The sequence below is a fragment of the Ochotona curzoniae genome, unplaced genomic scaffold (assembly GCF_017591425.1).
Source record: "Ochotona curzoniae isolate NIBS_2020 unplaced genomic scaffold, NIBS_Ocur_1.0 scaffold_3890, whole genome shotgun sequence".
NCBI classification, from domain to species: Eukaryota; Metazoa; Chordata; class Mammalia; order Lagomorpha; family Ochotonidae; genus Ochotona; species Ochotona curzoniae.
The window spans coordinates 42,131,544-42,147,628 of record NW_024467115.1 but is presented as its reverse complement, the minus strand read 5'-3'; the positions used below and the strand labels follow the sequence as shown (position 1 = coordinate 42,147,628).

The 16,085-nt window shown below is 59.6% G+C and overlaps 1 protein-coding gene across 2 annotated transcripts in view; it reads right to left on the bottom strand.

The window, feature by feature from the left end:
* Positions 1–431: 431 nt before the first annotated feature.
* The window catches only part of SMOC2 (SPARC related modular calcium binding 2), a 96,128-nt gene continuing 80,474 nt past the window's right edge, over positions 432–16,085 (bottom strand). For both annotated transcript variants that reach the window (XM_040965388.1, XM_040965389.1), the window contains exons 9-13: positions 14,032–14,114; positions 4,922–5,024; positions 4,419–4,693; positions 1,162–1,199; positions 432–449 (exon numbers count right to left, since the gene is read on the bottom strand). In XM_040965388.1, coding sequence (XP_040821322.1) covers positions 432–449; positions 1,162–1,199; positions 4,419–4,693; positions 4,922–5,024; positions 14,032–14,114 — 517 coding nt within the window. The remainder of the gene's footprint in view (positions 450–1,161; positions 1,200–4,418; positions 4,694–4,921; positions 5,025–14,031; positions 14,115–16,085) is intronic.

Genomic DNA, 16,085 nt, shown 5'->3' with positions numbered 1-16,085 from the left:
AGCACAAGAGACCTTGCCCGGCGGCCTGTGCTGGCCCCATGTGCCTTAGGGCACAGACTCCAGAGAGCAAAGGAAGCAGAGCCCAAGAGACGACCCACCCATGCCTGCTGGCTGACCACATGTGTCCCGAACTGGGTCCAAGCTGCTGGGGGCGCCGCAGATGGTGGCCCTGCAGGAGCAGGACTAGAGCACCTGGCGCGGAGACTGTGTGTGGCCCTGGGCAGAGCCGGCAGATGAAGCGTAAACTTGTCAGAGGCCGTGCAGCAAGCCCGGTGGAGACAGGCGTGCACTGTCCCGAGCACGGCAGCCACCGGGACACGCCCCTCCACAGTGACTCCACGTGTGGGGATGGAGCACACTCGACGGGGCTGCATGGCTGGTGTGCTCTGGCGTTTCCCTGGAGCCTTGGTGCCGCCGTGCACACGGGCTCCTCAGCCTTGCTTCCTGGGCTGAAACAGAGAGAGAGAGATCATCCTGGTGGGTGGGCAGGGCTGGCCTCGGATGGGACAGCGGCGTTTCCTGCACATGTCGGCAGCACAGTCGCAGTGTGAGCTCTGAGTCTAACCATGGCATATCCAGCTGGAGCTTTGCATCCAGAAAAGGCAGGCGTGGCACTACCCTGACCCTCTGTACTTGCTCTGTCTTCCACGACCAGGGCAGAAGACAGACAGGCAGTGGACTACGGGGCATGTGAGACCACTGGCCACTCCTGCTGGGGCATCTTCAACAGCAGCTTCAGGGCACTGTGGCAGGGAGGTCTTGTCCATTGATGAGGGGAAGCACCTGACCGCCACAGGAAGCCCCGTGGCATCTCCACTGCTCCAGTGGCCAGCCTCGTGGGCTGCAGCCAATCCTCGGTCCGTGTTACAGACAGGGATAACCATGTTCTCCAATGCCACCTTGGGTACCATCCTTCTGCTATGGGTCACTGCTGGTCACCTAGCACCCCCAGCCAGTGTCAGCATGTGGACATGTGTGTGGATGACAAGCTGGGTATCATCGCTTCTCTTGGTACCACTGGAAACCACCGACAATGCTTGTTTCCCAGAAGGCCAAGGGGCAGATTGCTCAGGCCTCTCAGGGCGTGGGGGCTGGTGTGCCCCAGGCCTTTGGCCTCCCAGTTCATACCAGCCCTTGGCTGGACCACGGGCAGACACTCACCTGCCGGTTGGATGTGCCTTCAGCGCTGCCTCTGGGGGCTGCGGGGAGAGGGAGCAAACAGGACAGGGTTAGAACTTTGTCACACAGGAGTGTCCCTAGGACCCAACAAACACATTGTGCAGCATGGAGTGCGGAGGCTTCCTGAACGCAGACCACCTCCTGGCTCCCCTCTTGGAGCCAGTGTGGCAAAAACCAGACACTGGTCACTTCCCAGCCAGCCACACCCACAGAGAGCCCAAGAACTGACTTCACGGAATGGCAAATGAGAAGAGCCTTCATCCTTGAATCCAAGCTATAGGCTTTGGCTGTTCCTCTGCCCTCTCCCTACAGGCCCAGCTCCACACTGTGCCCCCTCCCTGCAGGCCCAGCTCCACCCTGTGCCCCTCCGTGCAGGATGAGTTCCACCCCTGTGCGCTCCCTGTATTCCCAGCTCCACCCCTGTGCCCTCTCCCTGCAGGCCCAGCTCCATCCTGTGTCCCCTCCCTGCAGGCCCAGCTCCACCCCTGTGCCCTCTCCCTGCAGGCCCAGCTCCACTCCTGTGTCCTCTCCCTGCAGGCCCAGCTCCACCCCTGTGTCCCCTCCCTGTATTCCCAGCTCCACCCCGTGCCCTCTCCCTGTATTCCCAGCTCCACCCCTGTGCCCTCTCCCTGTGGACCCAGCTCCACCCCTGTGCCCTCTCCCTGCAGGCCCAGCTCCACCCCTGTGCCCTCTCCCTGTGGACCCAGCTCCACACTGTGCCCTCTCCCTGTGGACCCAGCTCCACACTGTGCCCTCTCCCTGCAGGCCTAAACCCTCTCTTGTCCCCAACACCTGAATATCCTGTCCTGGCAACTGGAGATATCTAGAGTGGCTTCACCCTTTCCGGTCGTGTCCTCATGGGCGTGAGCTCACACTCCCAGTCACCCATGCGACCAGGCCACATGGCCTCTCCCACGCACAGGCTGGAGCAGGCTTTTGGGCAATGGTTCTAGTCCCGAGGTGTTACAATCACACTGGATGTGCCCCAAGCCCATCGCACCTCATGAACGCCGGGTTTGGCGTGGTGTGTTTTAGGTGTAATATCAGTCTCCCTCCGAATTATAGGCAACTATGGGTTAAAAGCAGGTGACAAGAAAACGCTAATATTGTTAAGTATAAGGAAATACAGAACTTTGCTATATGGCTGAAGTGAACATAAACTTCATTAATGGCATCTGGTAGAATGCTCCATTCAAAACAAGTGTAGGAGTGTGCTATTTACAACACACAAAATGCAGAAAATTAGGCAGAAATAAATCCTGGACTTTAATGGGACAAAATGCCACATATGCAAATGATGGGCAAGGCCACTCCCACCATACTGCCATGGCACATGAAGCGGCACACGGGCCTGGAAGGGGCTTCCCAGAATCTTCTCTGGGAAGACGCAGATCCAGGCGCGACGCGGGAAAAGCAACCCAGGTTATGTATCTTCTTTGACTGTTCACACTTTCTAGAATGAAAGAGGGGCTGGCTCTGTGGCACAACAGGCTCAGCCCTGTGTGCTATGCCAGGCACTCCTGTGGGTGCCAGCACAAGTCCTGGTCCCTCCTTCCCATCTCCCTCCTGCTGATGGCCTGGGAGGGCAGCAGAGGCTCCCAGCTCAGCTCAGCACAGCTCTGCCTTTTAGGGCCACTGGGGGAGTGAGCAAGCAGGTGGAGATTCTAAAAACAAAGGAAGGCTGGCAGGAAGGCAGGAAGCCAAAACAGCACACAGCAGAACGGGCACCATCACAGGATTCCCAGGCTGCACCAAGGAGCCCCCGGCCAAGCCGCCACGCTGCTCCGATTTCCCGTGCCTGCACAATCACTACACGTGATGCCCAGCTGCAGCTGTGGACAGAGGCACTGCCCCCTGCCCTGCACGGCTCACCCCGGATCTGTCCCTGTTCTCAGCAAGGGTAAGCACCTCCACACAGATGAGATGTCCCCAGGTGGGCCAAAGAACAGAATTTCTGAGAAGGACCAGAAGTCATCCAGCCCAAGGGGCCAAGCCTCCGCTCCTCTGACAGGCACAAAGGGTAAGGGAATGAGGGTGGGGGAATGGCAGCCAGTGGCCTGTAGACACTAGAGCTGCTGTCACCACGTGAGACCCCATGCAGATGCCCGAATCCCCCTACTGTGTCCCCGCTCTGGGGCTGTCTTCCTGCTCTAAGCTGTCGTCAGCATGGCTTCCTTATCTACCCCTTGATGCAGCATCTGCACCGACCATGCTGGGCTGCAGAAGCAGTGCTGGGGTTCAGCTTGCTGCAAGCCAGCCCAGCCGCCCAGGGCAGAGAGCGATGCTCAGCACGCTCGGCCGGGCCGCAGCGAGCAGCTCTGCGCAGGAACCCGTGCAGGCCTGGGGACACAGCAGACACGACGATGATCTCCCCTCCCCGGGTCTCCCCCGCTGGCTCCGCTGTGGGTCACCAGTCTCCAGGGACCAACATGGATGAGAAGCCAAGTCGCAGTGTGAGCCAGAGCCGAGCCAGGACACAAGAGCACAATCAGGTGGGCACAAGAGAGAAAGGCCCGGAACCCACCTTAGCAGGCTGTAGAGGCATGGGCACAGGGGTGAGTGAGGAGAGGGCACAGGGGTGAAGGCACAGGGGTGAGGCGAGGAGAGGGCACAGGGATGAAGGCACAGGGGTGAGGCGAGGAGAGGGCACAGGGCTGAAGGCACAGGGGTGAGGCAAGGTGAGGAGAGGGCACAGGGATGAAGGCACAGGGGTGAGGCGAGGAGAGGGCACAGGGGTGAAGGCACAGGGGTGAGGCAAGGTGAGGAGAGGGCACAGGGATGAAGGCACAGGGGTGAGGTGAGGTGAGGTGAGGAGAGGGCACAGGGATGAAGGCACAGGGGTGAGGTGAGGTGAGATGAGGAGAGGGCACAGGGATGAAGGCACAGAGGTGAGGTGAGGAGAGGGCACAGAGTGAGTGAGGAGAGGGAACAGGGGTGAGGCAAGGTAAGGAGAGGGCACAGGGATGAAGGCACAGGGGTGAGGCAAGGAGAGGGCACAGGGGTGAAGGCACAGGGGTGAGGTGAGGAGAGGGCACAGGGGTGAAGGCACAGGGGTGAGGTGAGGAGAGGGCACAGGGGTGAAGGCACAGGGGTGAGGTGAGGAGAGGGCACAGGGGTGAAGGCACAGGGGTGAGGTGAGGAGAGGGCACAGGGGTGAAGGCACAGGGGTGAGGCGAGGAGAGGGCACAGGGGTGAAGGCACAGGGGCGAGGCGAAGAGAGGGCAAGGCGAGGCGCTTACTGTGTCGCTTCCTGGGGCCGGCCTTGCCCTCCTCCTTGGTCACGCCCAGGCAGCCCATGAGCTCCTGCACGGACAGGGACGTGTCGCTGTTGGCGTCACAGTACTCCACAAACTTCTTCACACACTTTTTGGGCTTGGATTTCTTCCGGAGGAGCCTCTTGAAGGGCTTCACCTCCTTCTTGCCGATGTCGCCGCTGGAATTCTTGTCAAGCAGCTTGAAGTACCAGTGCACAACTCTCTCCTCCAGCGTGTGGCTGGGGTCAGGCTCTGCGAGCCTGGAGGGAGCAGGGTGTCAGGACGGCCGTCCGTGCCCACCGTACAGCGTCCTCCCAGCCCCCCGGCCGGCCTGACAGCCCTCTGCTGCATGCTGGTAAGTGCGACAGGCTCTAACACTGTTGGAAAAGCGACCGAGCAGGATCTCTGCAAGCTGCTTCCAACACTGCCCACGACGCCACGAAGGCATGCTCGCAGTCCACACCTGCGCACAGCCAGCCCCGCCTTACCTGCCCGACGAAGAGGAGGGGTCAGAGACTGCGTGCACCATGTCTGTGGACAGGGCGTCCAGGACACTCGTCAGGAACTCGTGCTTTTTGGGACCAGGACAACCTGAAAGAAAGCACAGGTTCTCACGGCTCAGAGTTCTCAGGACGACAGGTGCCTCCTGAGGCAGCAAGCAACGCCTCCTCGCTGGCTGCGCGGCGGCACATGCTCGGGGCAGCACGTACGCAGAAATCCGACCACGGGCATCACCCATGGAGCATCCATGACAGAACGCTGACCAATCACGGCATGGGACCAGGCCCTGGCCTCACACACTGTGCCCGGGCTTGGAGCGGCAGCCACACAGTCCACATAGGGAGTGGCGTTTGGCCTGCTGTGAGGACACCATGCCTGAGTGCCTGAGCTGAGTCGCCACTGCAGGGCACACGCTGGCCTGCTCTGGGAGGCAGGAGTGACCCACGTGGAGGACAGAAGTGAGCCCTGCCTCCTGGCCTCAGCCTCGCCCAACCTGTCCTGGCAGCTTTGGGGGCGCTCTCTCCATTTCTGCTTCTCTCCCTCCTACTCCATCCCACCAGCTACAAGAGCTCTTCCCCAAGAAGACCTGCTGTATGCCCAGGGCAAGGAAACAGGGGCCACAGGGCAGGCGCTGCAGGAGCCGGACGTGGCCTTCTGTGATCTGCCCTGGGAGATGCAGACAGGTGTGACATGCCCCAGCAGCGCACACACACCCCTGACTGTGCCCACCCAGTGGCCCAGCTTCTCCAGCCACAAGGAGGTGCCCTCAGTTTCAGACATGTTCAGGTAGGCCGAGCCACCTCACTCCTGTGACCAAGGCCCGGGGCAGGGGTGGAGGAAGCGGGGAGAGGGGACTGGATCTCTGCCTCAACAACCAGGGTCTGCACACACGATGCCCACTCACCACATGGAACTGCAACTCCAATTTGCTCAGCAAATTCTCCCTGGGCACGGGGCAGATGCTGGACCCCAAGGAGCAGCCACCCAGGTCCCGCCCATGGCTCAAAGCTCAGGATTCCTGTGGCTTAATTCGACCGGTGTGGACACTCCTCGACTGTGGGGTACAGCTGTGGGGCAGGGGAGGCTGCCATACCCCACTCAGGGCACAGGAGGAGTCTGCTGGGTCTGGCAGCGGGGACAGCTGGCACAAGCCCAGCTTGCTACTGGCAGCAGCTCCTCTAAGGCCCGCTGCCCCCAGCAGAACCACAAGAGGGGGCAGCAAGGACTGGCACGTCTCCTGAGGCCGCCTAAAACTTGGGGATTGGCCCGATGAGGAGACACTGCCCTCACCAAGGCCAAGGTGGGCCCGGAGCACCTCCAGGCCTCCTCCCGTTCCAGTCCATCAGAGAACAGCTCGCACAAAGGCTGGCTTTGTCCCATTTCCCGAGGTGACAGGGTCTCAAGAAAGACCAGGAGGCTGGTGAAGATGGCACTGCTGACTGCATCTGCAAGCCCTCCTAGCTTCAGGGGTGCCCATGCCCTCTCTGCCACTGGTGAGCAGCAGGGGTGCCCATGCCCTCTCTGCCATTGGTGAGCAGCATGCACAGACACGGGACACAGGAGACACGTGGCAGCAGGACATGAGACATGTCACGCTCCGTGAGAGCTGCTGGTGCGCTGTGGCTTTCTCCCTAAACCTCTTTTAGTGGAAAAGCGGCAGGCTCAGGCAGGGCTCTGCCCTCCTGTGGCTCCCTCCCGCAGCATGCACTGCTTGACACAGGGCAGGTATCAGGCCATGGTGTCACATGTCACCGCGTGTCCACCCTGACCTTGAGCATCCTTGGAGACTTGGGGAGAAGATTCTCCTGCTGCCCGGCAGACCAAAGCAAGCATTTCCCAGCCCTGGCAGGGAGGGCTGTACTTAAGCACACGTCCACTCATAGAACGACAGGTGTCGTGCACACGCTCTGGCCGTGTGAAGGCAGGGGCATGCATGTCCACCTGCACATCCTGGAGACAGAGGTGCAGAGCCCCACAGACACATGCTTGTATATACGTGTGTGCGCGCATGTGGTAATGGCTTGCACGCTCAGGGCACAGCACTTGCCACATCTGCTCCCCACTGCCTGGATCCCTGCCCATGCTGCTGCCAATGAGGACGCTGGCAACCTCCCGATCCCGACCTTGTCAACATGCCAGTGATGCCCCACTGCAAGACCAAGAGTAGATCTGCTCACCACAGCAGGGGCCGCGGCTGCACCACCTGTGCCCGAGTGAGCACACACACTGCTCACCGCAGCCCCTTCCCACGCCCACACATCGGCCTGGCTACAACCCAGCCATATCGATGAGCAAGGAGGAAGGGGCCTACCACACACCCAAGGAGTGTGAGATGGAAGAGACCAGGGAGTCAGCTGGCTTGGAATGGGGAGCGACACACAGCACCCACCCTAAGCACGGGTCAGGTGCCTACTACGTGCACCGCCCTGAGCGTGGCCAGGTCCCTACTACGTACACCACCCTGAGCGTCGCCAGGTCCCTGCTAGGTACACTGTCCTGAGCGTGGCCAGGTCCCTACTACGTGCACCACCCTGAGTGTTGCCAGGTTCCTGCTAGGTACACTGTCCTGAGTGTGGCCAGGTCCCTACTATGTGCTGGCCATTGCCTGGGGGCCACAGCGGCAGGCTCAGTCAGGGCTCTACCCTCCTGTGGCACGGGCTGCTTGGGCACTGGAAATCTCTGTGGAGGGAATTCCAGTGAGTAGGGAGCATGCCTGCATGGGTGCTGTGAATGGTCATATCAGCCCCTGTCCGGAGCACCCTAGGCACTCCTGGGACCCTGTGACGAGGCCAGAGCCATGGGGGTGTGTGGCTGGGCAGAGCTGGCAGGTACCCAGAGCCAGGGTCCCCTGTACCCAGTACCTCTTAGGACAGGGAGAAGGGGCTGGGCAGAGCTGGCAGGTGCTGGGAGCTGGTTCTGCTGGGCAGCAATAGCCCTGCCCCACCTGGCAGCCCCCACTAGCCACTCTGCTTGGAGGGGACACTGACTGGGCCCCCCAGCAAAGCTGCAGCCTGACCAGGCCTGTGGCACAGCTAACCCCAGACATGGCCAGGCTGTGTGGTCCCCCGCCCATCCCCTGCTGGCGTGACAATGCCTTCAGGCCTAGAAGGTCCCAGACTCCGAGTCCCTCTCCTTCCACTTGGGCCCAGGACCCCAGAACCTTCCCTCTTTGCTGTCTCCTAGTGGGACTTGAAGCACAAGGCCAGCCATAGGATGCATCTCCACACACCCACCACACCCCTGCACCCTGGAACCACAGAGCTCCCACAGAATGGCCCACTTTCCGAGCTCTAAGACCCACCCGTGAGCATCCTTCCACAGAGCCCTGGTTGTCCTGTGGACACACACAGTGCTACAACCTCAGGGAAGGGTGGCTGTGTCCCCTGAGCATGCTGGCTGTCCCACCATTCCATTATAGAACACCAGTGGCCACAGGCTCCTGGGCCAGCAGGGCGCAGCCGGGCAGCAAGGGCAGGGGCTGCAGACTGCCTGACTGCCTCTCCTGCGTCCGTCTCTCAGAGGCCCTGCTGCACTGACAGAGGGCCCCTTGGCAAGGCAGCCAACACACAGGACAACTGGACACCCCCTCCCCCATGCGTGCAGTGACCCAGAGCCAAGCGAGGACAGGAGGGCTGGGCCATGCATGAACCCCACGGTGAGTCCGTGCCGGGGCTCCTCCACATGACCCCCTCCTGAAGCCAGTTGCAGAAGAGAGCTGTGGAAGCAGAGTAGCCCACAGCTGTAGCCAGGCCAGAGGAAGCCAGTACTGGTGCCCCAGAGGCAGCTGCTGCAGTCACAGGGCCATGGGCCCATCTAGGGTCCCCAGGGTCCATGGGACAGGCAGTGGCCCTTTGGGGGCCTCTGCCCAGCTTGGGGCTCTTGCTTCTTGCACATTTGTAGTAGACGCCGAATGGGACCATAGGCATCTTGCCTCTGTGAGCACCCCAGCAGCTGGCTGGAATGAGCTGCTTGCCGGGGGCTCCGCGTTCTAGCGGCCATTCCTGACTTGACCTTGATCAGCGTCCGAGGCCTGGCTTGCGCCTTCATCCGTAGATGCTGTCAGAAACAGACAGTGGCCTCGTTTGGGGTCCGTGCAGTAGATGTGGGGGACATGAAGGGGGCGGAGAGTGTTGTTCCATTGCAGGCAGGGCCGCAAGGAACTTTCCGCTGTTTGGCAGGGGCCCCGCGGACGTCTCTACAACCACCTGAATGCAACTCCACCTTTTGCATGGACACCGGACCACCCTGCGGAAGAATTTTAATCCACCCAGGCATTGTTTGCTACTGCGAGGCTGGCCTTTTGCTCAGTGTGAGCTTGGAGGTTAATGTTGGTGATAGCGTTTTGCCATTTCCCACCATCTGTGGTCACTGGCAGAGCCAAGCATCCTGACCCTCAGCTTTGCATGTCAGCTGTGCACTCCGGGTTTTCCTAATTAAATTCTGACAAAATTGGGCTTTGAGTAAAATACAACTCAGTCAATGGCCTGCCACACCCTTGTCCTGGTGCTAACTGCCCCACAGCTCTCAGGCAAGGTGCCATGATGGCCCCATGTCCCCTACAACTGCCCCAGCAAGCCAGCCTCTGACTCACCCCAACTCCCCTCACCACTCACCACAGCCCACCCCTGCCATGGATCCAACTGTAAACCCTACCATGGCCACATCCTCATCCCGCACAGCCAGCCCTGACTTCCACCCTGCCACATCCCCTCCCCACACGCCACAGACCCATCCCACCATGGCCCCATCCCACCACGGCCACGGCCCCCTCTCACCACAGCCATGCCACAGCCCTGACTCCCCTACACCCATGGTGTCTAGCCACTGCCAAGGATGGCACAGACTCGTCTGTTCAAATTGGCACAGAACCTGGAAAGCAGTTTCAGACCTGCTCACAATGTGCCAGGCATCAGTGGAAGCCCCCGCACACCCCAGCTCCACGCCCCCTGTCAGGGGAAGCCCCTGTGCACCCCAGTTCCATGTTCCCCATCATCATAATGGCCCACACTTCCTCATCTGATGGCATCCACCACTAGTCCGTCAGGTATGTGTCTGGTGTGTATGGGGCCTTCCACAGCTGCCCTCAGCCCCGTCCCAGCACCTGGCATGGGGCCACCTGGGCAACATGTGTGAGAAAAAATCATCTCCAGCCAAAGTGAGTAGGAGAGGAATCTGGGATTCCAATGGAGGAACAGCACAAGGGGAGCTGGTGGTGCCCAGGGGTCAGCACAGCCAGATGTGACCATCCCCTGGCACCTGCTGGCATCCGCAGAGGGGATGCTAAGACTCCCGACCCCACCCAGCCTCGGACATTCCAGGTGATCCGGGCATCTGGCCAGCTGCAGGAACCGCAAGGGCAAGCCAGGCTGGAAGAGTAAGGATGGCGGCATTCCCTATGGAAGGGTCCAAGGACACAGGAAGGCTGGATGGAAAAGCAGACTAGCATGGGTCAAGCCAAGCCGGGGAGCTGCCAGCCGTTAGGGAGGACTGCACTCTGCGGGTGGGGGACTGCCAGCCATTGGGGGCTGTGCACTCTGCGGGGTGGGGGGCTGCCAGCCGTTGGGGGACGTGCACTCTGCGGGGTGGGGGGCTGCCAGCCGTTGGGCTGTGTCATTCTGCAGACAGCACTCCCTGCCGCACATGCTGCAGGAGCTCTGGGAAGATGCTGCACGCAGACGTGTCTAGAAAGCTTCCCGCGGCAGGCAGCCCCTCTCCTGTGCCACCCAGCCTGCAGGTGGCCTCCCCTGAGATGCAGGGCTTGGCATCACACTGGGAGGCCAGGTCTGTGCCACTTGGCTGACATCTACTCAGTGAGCCTGATATGGCAGGAGGACCTCAGCGTGCTTATGGGAGAGTTTTGTTAAACTCAGATTACACAGGAAGAAACTGAGCTGCAACCAATAAAAAGAAACTTGACGTGTCCAAGGGTACACTACATTTGGAAGATTTTTAAAGCAATTAATTATTCCAGATAAACTGCTCTACTAAAGAGATCGGTATTATTTCAACAGACTAGTTGTTAAATAACAAATTTAACATACTGCATGGTGCTTGAATGCATTCTGTCCTCCTTAAGCTGTCCCAAGTGTGTGTGACATTGTGAGCACCCTGAATCGTGGGCCCGGCAGCCATCTGCGTGGTCAGCACAGGCTCAGCCTAGGTGGCTCTTGGCGGCACGGCCACAACTGGCTAGTGAGCCCATGGCTGCTTGCGTGGTCAGCACAGGCCCAGCCTAGGTGGCTCTTGGCGGCATGGCCACAACTGGCTAGTGAGCCCATAGCTACTTGCGTGGTCAGCACAGGCCCAGAGCGCAAAGGGCTGGTGAGCCCAGCGGCCATTGCATGCTTTTTCCAGATGTATAGGCCCCAGGCCCCCCACTTCCTCATTACCTCTATCCTGTGCTGTGCCACCACAGAGAAGACCTGACCTTCGCCCAAGCCGGGAAGGAAGGAATGGAATTCAGAGAGGACAAGGCCCAGGGGGCAGTGGCACTGGCTGACCAAGCTCTGTCAACTGTAGCCTTGGGTGCTGGTCACCTCACACAGAGTGGTATACAGCACTCCACGCACTGAGCCACAGTTGAGAGGCAGCACGAAAGACGAGCAGCTGCCCATTAGTGCAGACCGAGAAACACCCAAGGTCTGCAGTGAGAGGCAACCTGCTTAGCACACCCCGCAAGAGCCAGCGCGTAGTGCAGCCCCAAGACGCAGACATGGGTCAGAAGGCTCCTGATGCCATCCGAGACGCAGACACGGGTCAGGAGAAGGCAGGTTCCCAATGCCACTCGAGTCACAGACACGGGTCAGGAGAAGGCAGGTTCCCAATGCCACCCGAGGCGCAGACAACTAACCCAGACCTTGTCCCAGGTACGGCCCTCTCAGCAGATTCGCCTGTGGCATCAGAGCTGCATCTCTCCCTAAAGGAATGGCTGTGTCACTGCTGGCCACTCCAGGTCCTGTGTGAGCCCAGCTGGTCTCCCATCGCCCCAGGCCTTGGCTCATCTTGGAAAAGGCATCTGAGCCATAGAGCAGGAGGGAGAACAGGCCTGCATGATGTGGGCACCTCCGTGATGGCTTCTCAGAGACCCCCGGGTGAAGTCAGAAGCTCGACAGCCACCTTCGCATGGAGAGTTCCAGAACTGAGCAGTCCTCAAGAGCCAAGGCAAGGCCTGATTCTTGCCCTGCCACTGTGAGGCCGGCTCCCGACCTCTCACTCTGCAAGGCAGGTGCCAATCACCTCAGGCCAGAAGGCCAGTAACCATTCTTCATGTGCTGTGCTGTGAGTGGTCACTGGGTGCACCGTGTGTCGGAATGTTAGCAGCCTGGTGATACTGACTTCAACTCAGAAAAGCAACTTCAGTGCCCTGCCTTCATGGGAGAACACATACAAGCCACCTCCTGGGGCCTGGGACCTCTGGCTGCCTGTGGCTGCCCTTGGAAAGCAGATGTTCTCTACCAAGGAGCTCTGCTGCAGCTCACTTAAGCTCTGGTTTGCAAACTGGGTGCCTGTACTCGGCAGCAGGCAGTAGTCCCAGCAGCCACAGATCAGGCTGACCCCAACAGCTCGCACAGAAAGGCCACGGCACCCTAGGGCACAGGCTCCCATTGGAGACTCGGTGGAGGCACAGCCTTGCTGCTCTGGGCTCCGTGCCCATCTATCCCCTGTGTCCGTGCCCACAGGGCTGGGCCTCATGGTGCCGACTGCTTCTCTTGCCCACCTTGGGACCACCCTCCAACGGCCCAATTGCTACTCAGTCCCACATCTCCTCCTCCAGCTCACCAGTTCCTTCTGCCACACCACTAATGACTCAGTCTTAAATCTGTCCCGGCCTGTCTCACAGACTCCACCTCCACCATGCTCCCTCAGGGGAGACAGTGCCCTGCCCACCCTTTGTCCCAGTCCTGCTGACAACAATACGCAAAGTCCAACCAAACCTTGGTGAACCATCCTCACTTGCTAGGTGTGAACGCCACATCCCAGCCTGGCATCTCCAAGGAAAAAAAAAGGGTAAGCCTCCTGCCCCTTTAAGATGCGGGTCAAGGGAAAAGACAGAGCAACGGTCAGAAGTTTACAACATGAGCAGGGCTGCCAACCCCCAGACACCTGCTAAGGGCTTCCCCCAGCACATCCAGGCTGAGCGCTTCACATCTGCGTAAGCCACTCACTGTCCACTGAGCTCAAAGTCTGGGTTTGCACCAGAGCCCAGGGACCACTCAGGGCTACAGGGGATGCAGCTGCTCCCTGCCAGGAGCCACAGGGGTACCAGGGAGAGGCCAAGCAGCTGCTGGCCGAGCACCTGGCACAGCCAAGGCCTCATGAACACAGAGGTTCTCTCACCTCCCTCACCACCCCACCTGCACCTGAGCAGCCACATTGAGCGCCAGGGCATTCCTGACACAGTGGCAGGCCACCATAATGTCCTCAGACAACCCTGAGTACACACTGAGCTGGGACACAGCGGCAGCCCAGCCCATGAGCAAGCACAGACAGAGCTGACGCCTGCACTGATGCTGCCTCCCAGCCTCCGCTGCCTGGGCCAAGGGTTTTGCTTCCCTGGAAATGTGGGAAGAACACATATGCTGTGGGGGCACTTTGGTCTCTCCCCATCACGACTTATCAACAGCAAGCTGCACTCTCCAACAGCCACAGCACAAACAGCACAGGGACCCCTTTCTTGAGACCCTAGGCAGGGCCACAGTCAAGCAAGACCATGAGCAAAGGGTGCCACATTGGGAATTGGCAATCTGGAGATGTCTGCACTCAGAATCAAAGCCAACAACCAGGGGCTCGCAGGCATCAAATATGCCAGGCTGTGGTGTCCTGCTTCCCACTGCTCAGGCGAGCTGTTGGAGCCCTTGCCTCATCAAGGAACACTGAGGTCACTGCCCAGTCATGTTTTCCTCCCAGGAATTCCCAGGATCCCGGGGGTACCCTGAGAGGTGCAGATGGATCCCAAGCATGCAGGTGCCCACCTGTGCACTCCTCTTCAGGTCTATTGGGATTTGGGATTCTGGGGTCACAAGACCCAAGTCAGCCTAGCCCATGGGAGGGTGGAGATTGAACCTTTAAGAACCGTCGGCAGATGGAACCCACTTACCATGCAGCTGGCGACCCTTGTACAGGTCCCTGGTCTTGGCCGGGTGCGCCCTGGCGGTGTTGTCACATTTTGGCTGCTCATACCTGGCAAAAGGGAGAGCAAACAGCCATCTTGACACCCATAGATGGCACCTGTCCCTATTTCTGCAGTGCCCCCCAAGCCACAGCCACCACAGCATCAGTTCCCAGGGAGAAGCCAGGCCCAGCGCCTGGTGCAGATGGAACACAGCGAAGCATGCCTTCCACACTGCAGGAAGTCACAGGCAAGGTCCCTGAGTAGAGCTCAGTGCTCCTGCTTCCCAGCCCAACTGGAGCACGGAGCAGGGGAAGTCATGAGAGGGAGAACTGAGGTTGGTGGGGCAGGCTGCTAAGCCCCAAGCCTGACACGTCGCCAGCCCAAGGCAGTTCAACGCCAGCCCAGCTCTCACATCTATATTCTGGTTCAGTTAAGCTACTTCATGGCCCCCTATGACACGAGCAGAAAGCTCCAGAAGATCCCGGCTGGTGTGCCAGCCCTGGTGCTCATCTCCATGGCTCTGCCAGAGCAGGTCCTCTACCATATGGGACCACAGCCTTGATGAGGGGCCCAGGCCCATGCTCGCCCAGATAGAGCTCCTCACATACACTGCTCCACACTGAGCTGTGCACTGGGCGTGGGCGCAGAATGAAGACTCCAGACCTGTGCCCGTGAAGGACTGGTAGCAGGCGAGAAGCCAGCTCTCACACTGGGTACTCATCACCATGGGTGTCCCCAGACGTCCAGTCAGGGACCACACTCCTGGGAGTGTCCAGCTCCCACTCAGGTCCAGCTCCTGGGAAGTGAGGTCCACAACCACGGTGCCCTCACTGGCCGTGATGCTCCCAGCCCATTCTCTGACTCAGTGTCTTGGACAGTGATTCCATCTCAGCAGCTTTTCCATGGAGGACCCAGGAGTATCAGTGAGAGACAGGCAAGCCTGGTGCCCAGGCGGTCTCTGTCCTCCTGTCTCATTCCATGTCAGATACATGTGAGGCAGCCACGACGGAGAGAACAGACTCCCTCAACAGCTGACGGCCTGCAGGATGTCATCTTTAAAACAACACTCAGGAAGGGGCTGACTCAACCATGCGGGGGGTGCTCGGGTCCAGAGGCTCGGGCCCGTCAGCCTGCCAAGAGCTCATAGCTAGGTGGGCTGTCTTGTCCTGGGGGAGGGGTCCCAGGCAGCAGAGTTTGGGTCCAGAGGCTCTGGCCCGTTAGCCTGCCAGGTGCTTGGAGCCAGCCTGTCTGGCTAGCCCTGGGGGTGTGGACTCACGTCTGGAGGGTCCAGCCTATTGGCCACCACATCCTCAGAGCCATGTTTGTTCTGGGAGGGGGCCTGGGTAGCCTGGGCACTAATGACGCTGAACAAAACCCTAGAGCCATCCGTGATGGATTATGGGGCAGAAATGCAAGGATCTTTAAGAGTCAGTCCTAAGTATCAGCCCACATGGAAGACTAGGGCTGGGGTAGTTAGGACCAACTGATGCCAAATGCCATGCACTGCTGTGCACTAAAGCTAGGCTGGGGGCAGACACTGCAGAGCTAAATCCTAGTACTTGCCAGTGCGAGTCGGAACAGGGGACAGGAAATGGTAGGCTGGGCCATGGCACTAACCAGCTAGTGAGAGAACAGTGTCTGGGGGCAGATTCTATGGGGTATGTGTGAGTCCAACCCTGTGGCTCTGCAATTTCTACTGCTTTGCATGGGAGGTTGGGGTGATGACAGGCTGAGCTAGGCATGATCATGGAACCCTCCTATACTCATGGGTTCAGGGATTGGGTACAGGCTGGATTTGTCCAGGTTGTTGTACCTGCAGACACATTCAAGGATATGGTATGGCACGGGCCGGGCCACAACAACCACTGCTCATACATGGGTTGTGACGGAAAGGGTAGTCTATTCCTGGTAAGGGCCTAACACTCGCTGGCACGTGTGGGATCTAGGGCTGGGTCTGGTGGGGGAACTTGGGAAATGCCCTTGTAGGTGATAGCTCCTGCTGGTGAGCATGTGATTCAGGCTTGGGTGTTGATCAGATC